Source organism: Nymphaea colorata, chromosome 5 (assembly GCF_008831285.2).
Source record: "Nymphaea colorata isolate Beijing-Zhang1983 chromosome 5, ASM883128v2, whole genome shotgun sequence".
In the NCBI taxonomy this organism is placed as follows: Eukaryota; Viridiplantae; Streptophyta; class Magnoliopsida; order Nymphaeales; family Nymphaeaceae; genus Nymphaea; species Nymphaea colorata.
In genome coordinates, this window is record NC_045142.1 from 17,070,779 (window position 1) to 17,078,987 (window position 8,209).

The 8,209-nt window shown below is 38.4% G+C and overlaps 1 protein-coding gene across 1 annotated transcript; it reads right to left on the minus strand.

Moving 5' to 3' along the window:
- Positions 1-2,042: 2,042 nt before the first annotated feature.
- LOC116254710 (UDP-glycosyltransferase 83A1-like) lies at positions 2,043-4,568 on the minus strand. The gene is made up of 2 exons (XM_031630255.2): positions 4,055-4,568; positions 2,043-3,183 (listed from the first exon to the last, which is right to left on the minus strand). The coding sequence occupies exons 1-2, from the start codon at positions 4,539-4,541 to the stop codon at positions 2,294-2,296; spliced, it is 1,377 nt and encodes a 458-aa protein (XP_031486115.1). The 5' UTR covers positions 4,542-4,568; the 3' UTR covers positions 2,043-2,293.
- Positions 4,569-8,209: the final 3,641 nt, after the last annotated feature.

An 8,209-nucleotide genomic window follows, 5' to 3' on the forward strand; every position in this document is an offset into this window, starting at 1 on the left:
CCATTTACTATCCCAAAAGGAGTTGGTGCAACGTAGGGACTGGTAGGCAACCAGTTTCAATTTTGAATGTCCGGCCGTCAATTCTTTGTACTGCAAATAATGGGCCAGTGATATATCATTTGAAGCTATATGTATCAAAGTACATAACTGGCTTACTTGGAAAGATGCTTATAAGATTCAACTCAGTTTATTTTGACCTGATTCTTCCTCTCTTATTCGCCTGCTTTTGTTATTCAGTTTGAAAGGAAGATGACGGAGCAATACTGCCACCAACTTCTGGTCTTGAGAAGAAAAAATACAGCCAAGGAAGACGTCTCCTTTTCATCTTTTTTTGTTGATCTGTCATTACTAAATCGAGTTTTTGGATACCTATATATCAATATTGATATTATGATGAAGGACAATCTATACCATATCCAAATCTGAAATCCAAAATCATAATTCAAATCCGATCTGAATCTGATTTTTTATTTTTAGATTAACATTTAAATCTGACTCCGTCTTTTAAATTGAATCCAAACCATATTACAAACATTAAGTATAGGAGATTCATTTAAAACTATATCTGACTTTAATCCGAATCTGAACCCGGTCAATATTTACTGAAAGCCGAAGCCAATTGGACATCACAATCTTAGGTATTTAAGTATACGTTATTATTTATTTCCAAATTTATTATGAGAAATTAAGGTTGGGCACCTCCCCGGGGGGGGGGGGGGGGGGGGGGATGCTGACTGGGCCCGATTGGGCCTGATAAAATATATTAAATATTAACTTTTAACATATATTTATATTTTTTAAGAAAAAATATATTTATATATAATACAAATATTTTATTTTATTTTTATGAAAATTAGGCAAGGCCTGGGCTTGAGTTGCCAAAATTGGGGTCCGGTTGGCCTGGACTCAATTCTGATAATATTCTGATAAGCTCTTTCGTTTAATTAGCAGTTTTGTAATATTATAAAAGTTTAGCTTGGTATGTGTGAAAAAAACCTGTATTTATCAGGTTTTGAATTTCTCATCTTTAAATAAATAAGAGGCTTGACAGTCTCAAAGGACAGAGCGCAACGGGTGGTAAGGCAGTTGACATGCAACAGTTTTGAAGTTCAAATCTCATGGATGCTGTCAGGCTCCAATGCATTACCACTTTAGGCTTCTAACTATGGAAAACATGACACTCCAGTTAAAAAGTAGTATCATATATTTATTCAAGTGCTAAAGCAAGTAAAGACATAAGGATACGCCCGCCCTTGAGGGTCTTGCACGAAAGCAGTTTCTTCTAAATTAATATTGAAAGAATATGATGATTTGTTTTCTTTCAACATCCACTACCCTTTTCTTGGATACTATAAAGAAAACTACAAAGTTGTGATTGAGTTTCATGCACAAACGTGTGCATGCACAAGTGTACACCATAAGGAAAAATAAGGAGGTTGGGTATTTTCAAATTTTTTTATAAAAAAATATTTACTTTTTAAACTTTTTCGTAACCTCTTCTTGTCCTTTTAAAGTGTTTCTTTTTTTACATTAAACAGAGATATTTTGGTCCTTGCACACTGGTGAACAATTTTTCCCGCACAAACACCCAAATAACTGTAGATTTTACACGTGATTTTACTGCATCAAATCTTATATTGACGGTAGGAAAGAATATATATATATATATATATATATATATATATATATATATATATATATATATATATATATATATATATATATATAACTAAAGGTAGACATGTGGATTAAGTGTGCTGGCGGCAGAACGAGTTCTTTTAATGATGGAGAACTTGAGTCAATAACCCAGGTCTGATGTGAGCACCCCATGTGGGGTGGAGGGCAAGAATTGCTTTTTACTGTGTTGATGAAGAGCTCTGTTGTCTAAATAATCAGAGAGATCATGTCTCCCTCGATTCCAAGTTTCCAACACATACTTCTTCCATTAGAAAAAAAAATTACATTTCCTCTACACAGTTTTGATACCACATTAACAGTAATCAAGTGATAATTTTCTTTCTTATTTTATTAAACAGTTGATGAACATAAATAGGAAATATTATAATATTGAATTTCATAGATAAGAAATCGTACCATTAATATACCATGTCTTGAAACTTAAATTTTTAATTGAACCTCTTTCTCTATGACCAAATTTAGAACCCCACTTGGGTCTGGTTCCGAGGCTGCTCTTGTCAACAGCCCGACCTTCACGATAGCTAAAACAAGAACCAAATAAAGGAGAAGACACGGAAAGAATTGGCCCATGCAGAAGGTAGCCAATCATAAGGCTTCATAGTTCACCTTTTATGACAGAGAGAAAATCATGGAATCTCCTAAAAGAATCACCGCCCTCTATCATGCTCATCTCGCCATGCTTCTTCAACTCAACGACCCTCTCTTTGATGCCATGATCACTTAACAAAGCCTCCAACTTGCTCTTGATTTCTTCCTTAGTAACAAGCTCATCACAGACCTGTGTCACGCTCAGTCCCACCTTCCAAATATGAACTATGCAACTTTGGTTTTGAAATTGGTCACCAATGTAAGGCCAGCACAACATGGGCACTCCATTGCTCAGCCCTTCCATGGTCGAATTCCAACCACAGTGGGTTAGAAAGCAGGCTACAGATGGATGTGCCAGCACCTCCTGCTGCGGCGCCCATCCCACGACGAGTCCGTGCCTTGTTATCCGGTCCATGAATCCTTCAGGGTACAGCGCATCTTGTTTTTCCATGACGCCCGGCCGGCAAACCCAAAGGAAGGGCCTGCCGGTAAGCTCGAGACCGAGTGCTAGCTCGTCAATTTGGCGCTGGTTGAGCATGGTGGTGCTGCCCAGTGAGACATAGATTACTGAGCCGGCAGGCCACTGATCAAGCCAGTCAAGGCAGCTCCAGTCTTCCTGCCAGAATGAGGACGATTGGTGCTTGGAATGGTTGGCTGAGATGAGAAGGCCGAAGGGAACAACACCGCTGATGATCTCCAAGAATGGCCATTCGAGCTTGGAGAATGAGTTGCAGACTATGTGATCGACGCATTTTATTGTTTCCTCGCACTTGTGCAAGTACCGGAAATGTACCGAACTCATGCCGGAATCTCTTAGGTTCATCCAACACAAGTGAGCAGGGTCCAGGGCTGGGCTTGCCTCCGAGAGTTGGAACGGTGCATCACTTTTAGGAAACCCTGCCACCACCAACGTGATATATCATTAGATTCTTGTTTTTGTGTCCATGACAAATTTTGACTAATCAAAACCCATGTTCAGTTCTGTCCAAAGAATACATGTCTTGAGAAAAATGTATAATTCGTCTAAAAGGTGCACCAATTTTTGGCATGAAGTAATACAGTAAGTGATGAATAATTGTATTAGAGTTATGAAGTGGGATGGGACCTCTCACCTACTCTTCTTGAGTAGGCGAACTTGCACCTAGACTGGTGCTCAGATGTGCAAATGAGCAAGGCTTTTAAAACAATTAGATAATAAAACCTGCATACAGGACATGCAGTGAAGAATAATTTATTGCATGTCCTGTATCTTCTGACCAACGCATGCGCAGAAAATAATACTAAAAAACTGTCGGCAGTTTCTCAATTGAGAAAAAAAAAAGTAAGATTCGACTCTTGGGTTCGTCCACATTAATCTTTCGTCCTTTTTTTACTGTACGTGTAAGAAACACAAATCATTGCCAAGCATTCCAAAATTCTTAGCTTTGGGAGAAAAAGGAAAAGAAAGTGAAAAGATGTTAAGACTGTGATTGAGAAAGTTAGAAGCCAGGAAACATGTCAAACGTGCGCAGAAAAAAATGGAATACATGGTCTGCCACTATGAAGGGTTCAGAAGCTGGGAAAGAAAAGCAATTATGATTAGCAGCAGCCCAAACTTTGTGGCCTACAAAGGCAATTCAATTCGTTGTCCTACACATATCTATACATTTGGAAACCGCAACTGATTGTTCTCCCATACAAGTTCTACATTTAAAACTGAATAAACTTAATCGTCAAAAGGAGTAGATTTAAACTGAAACAAGACAAAGAGCAGACAGATTCAATGTACCGTTTTCATCTATGGTTCCAGAGGCAAGCAACAAAGGAATCTTTTTGAAGATGGCTAAGAACCAAGCGGAAGCCGGCCAGAACACTGCTCTCCTGATTTCTAGCTTCACTGCAACGCTCAGAAGAGTACCGATCATGCCATCAACTATCATGAACGTTATCTTTCCCTTTTCGTCCTCATTGATCTTCAGAATGAGCTCTTCTAAGAACCTGGGCATGACATGGAGAATGGCATTCGACATTTCTTTGAAGTTCCATCGATCTTCCTGAGAGTCCACACCGTCCGGTATGGATGTCAAGCGTATACTCCCACTGTACTCGCTGGTGAAGGTCTCTGGAAGCGACTTCACTATGCGAGAGTGAATGAAATCGGTATTGACAAAGGTGACCATGAAGCCTTCCTCTGCCAGGCGATGGGCGAACTCCATGAGTGGCTTGACATGGCCCTGTGCAGGAAATGGGAGCAGCAGCACATGTGGTCTCCCCATTCTGAAAGACCCTAATCTGCACTGCAGTCTTCTAATTGCCTGCAGAATTATATATATATATATATATATATGATGTACATTAAATTCCGATTAGTTCTTTCAACTACCACTGTGCAAAGTTCTCAACAAAAACCTTGTATTTTCCACATTCAAGAGACTTTGCCAGAAAAATAAAACAGAAGCACCTCAATCAAGGGCTGTGTTTTATCCTCGTACACTTCGTGCATCCGCATTAATTATTAGAAGTTTTCGTGACGAATTTGTTATGGTGCTATATTTATTTAGCATTTTTTTCGTAAAAAAGAAGTATGGCCGATTTTGAAATTTACAGTAATCTTTGTATATTAGAAAAACATGACACTAGATTGGCCACAAGTGATGTCAACATTTATGTCATTTTTTAGGAGTATTTCATTCTACCAGGTAGTTGAGAGAAGAGGCGTCCACCTTTCTTCTTCTTTTTTCTTAAGCATTTTGTTTTTATGTTTTTTTGCTTCTATAGTTTTTGTACAATTCAAGTTGCAAGTTTGTTTTCTTGCATTTTATTGTTTTTGCTCCATTCCAGTGCCAACAACAGCTTCAGCTTTCCAGAGGGGACTGGACATGAGACTTATTTCCCTTCCTAACCATAGGTTTGGGTGGCCCTATGAGTTTATTCTAGAAGTATGTATGGCTTTTCGTCTATGGTTACAAAAGGTTACCAGAATGTCCTCTAAACCCAGAGTATTATCCTTTACCAGTGTCACAGATATGGCACGACTTTTGAAAATCTTGCAATATATATGAGAAAATCAAATAAAACACAAGAAACAAATCATGAGATCTGGAAAATCTTACAAAAAATGAAAATATCGTTACTTTTTTTCGTATTTTTTCCCAAGATCTAATTTTTAAATTTTTTTAAAGCTTTCTATGATTGATTAACTTTTTGAAAATTATCGAGATTTTTCTTAGAATTATTAACTTTGCCAAAAAATTAGTTGAAAAGAACATCACCGAGATTTTTGCAAAATCGATGTTTGTGATGTTGTCCTTCACCATACTTCTGTCGTCGCAAAAGCTAATCATGCTAACAAAGATTTTGTGTAACTGCCTTTCTCTTCTCCAAATAATCTATAGTGATATGTAAGAGTGCATTAATTAGCTTATATATGTTGAAGGGACTGTCTTCCTGAAGTACAGAAAAAGAGAAGAGATTAATGCTCGTATTTTGAGCTTTACTTATTGTTTTCGATTTATTTAGTTCCAGATCCACACATCTCCTTTTATCTTATAAAAGACATCAGGCTTCATCTGTAAGCAGTCATCAGACTAATGGAATCCCAATTATTCTCTCCCTTATTTTTGTTTTGTTTGCTTTTCGAATGGAGACCCAATCCCATGCACCACTGACCACCAGCTCGCCGAAATGTGGCTAAAGACAAAAGGCACTCTGCTTCCTAAACTCCAAGTAAGTACTGCCCCTTCCACTCCTATATCTAACCCTTTCACCATCCTTAAATTCATTTTGGGGGAGTGGGTGGATCTAATGATGCCTCCTGGTTGTCAGTGGCGGAACCCCAAAAAAATTGGTTGGAGGGGTCTCATGTAAAGATGCCTACTTTAAAATAAATAAATTTTAAGAGACTGCACCATGTGGTGCCTCCACTGCTAGTTGTCCTTGGTGAAGAAAGCCAGAAAAAATGTGTCTCTCAACAGGAGCTAATAAAGAGGGTGAGGTAGAGGCAAAGAGCGGACAATGTTTGCAGTGAGTTCTGCCAATGCCATTGGGAAGGCGGGGGGATGATTTCAGCCGTGGGCCAATGAAGCTGGAACAAGAGGGGTGCTGCTAGGCCGTCGACACAGCTAGACCTCTTCAACCTGATTATGAACAAACGGCTTTGTCAACTCTCCTTTCAGTGTGGTTGTGGACTAGATGCCCAATAATTTTGTGCTCAGGCTGAACAACCTTGTTGAGTTGGGCTCTCATTTGCAAGAAGTGGAAATCTCCTCTAGGTAATGAGGTTGAATTTTAATAAGACAGAAAAAGATCATATTTTTCAATCTTGTTCTGATTTCAATAGGTTCATTATTGAATCGAATCGCAAAGAAATAGTGGATGCTTAAAGTGACTTTACTGGTCCGATATGTGTCAAGGAGATCAAAGAATCCTCTGCAAGTTGAATGGGAGGTTCATTAATTCAATGTGGGAAGAGAATATGTCGGTCCTGTGTTCGCTGTTTGTCATCTCTAGACCCACATCTGACCACAAAGCGCTCCTCAAAAGTGCAGCTCTGTTGGAGTCTAAGTTGGCAAGTTGGAAGTCTCACTTGATATCCCAGGCAGTGCAGCTATGCTTAATATATATTTGGGAGCAATCATGAACTACTGGATGCAGGTTTTTTGGTTCTCCAGGAGCATCATGGAAAAAATTAAAAGGACCATGGCAGGTTTTATGTGGGCAGACTCTGAGATGAAAAAAATTGCCATCAAATAGCTTGGAGGTAGCTTTGTAAGCCCCTTGAGAAGTGTGGAGTGGGGATCAAAATCTAAAAGACAGGATCAAATGTCTAAGGGACTTAAATGCTACCAAGTTGGCCAGCAGGCTGCTTACCTCCTTCAATAATGATTTGATGATCTCTACATGGGCCAGGGGGAAACAGCTGAAAAGAGGCAAGAGCCTTTAGACTTTGAAGACGCCTTGGAAGGGGTCGGTGGTTGGAGGAAAAAGAATCTATACTATATCTAAATTTAAAATCTGAATTCATAAACCAAATATGTTTGTTAGATTAATGGCCGAGTCTGATTTTTAAATCAAAACTAACCATATTATAGACATTGATCAGTATATGATGATTATTTAAAACTATATCCAATCATAATCCAAATACAAAAAAATACTTCAATCTGAATCCAAATCCAATAGGATGTCCTTTCATGTATCCAAATCTGATCCAAGTTCTTAATCGGATGTCAAAATTTGTTCCATATCCTTTTTTTTTTGTGGTTCCGTTGGATATTGGATATAACCAGACATTCAACAACTGTGGATCAAGTTCTTCTATACGTATAAGCTCAGCATGTAGAAATGTATATACCATAACTTGTCAACTTTTATAAGTGTAAAAATTATATGGTCGAGCAAAGATATGACACTGCCACCATTTTACGACCCAGCCTGGCACCAAGACACTATAGCTTCACACCATATGATAGTTGACTCCTCTTGATTAAGTTCAATATCTTGGCCTCCATAGGGTTACGGTTGGAAATGGCACAACCATGATTATTGGTTCTCAAACAAGTTTTACTTTACTCAATGTTCTTCATGTCTATAATATATGTAAGAACTTATTATTTGTTTTCAAATTCATTATGGGCAAAGACTGTTATTTTGAATTTCACCCATGCAAGTTAGTTGCACCAAGGCTTGGAATTGTTGCATCAAAGAGAGTTCCCTAGGAGTCATTTGGCAAACAGAACTCTCTATGAGTATTCAATGAATCTGCACCCCAGATTGAGGCAAATTCATGTTTACCTAGTTCTAGTGCTCCATAAATCTGCCCCAATCTTTGGCATAGATTCATGAAACATTCAAAGAACATTCCAACCAACAAATGTTCGCTAATAAATTTTACTGGTGGGTGAACAACAGGGAAGGAATGCCCCAAGAGATAGCCTTGCTAATC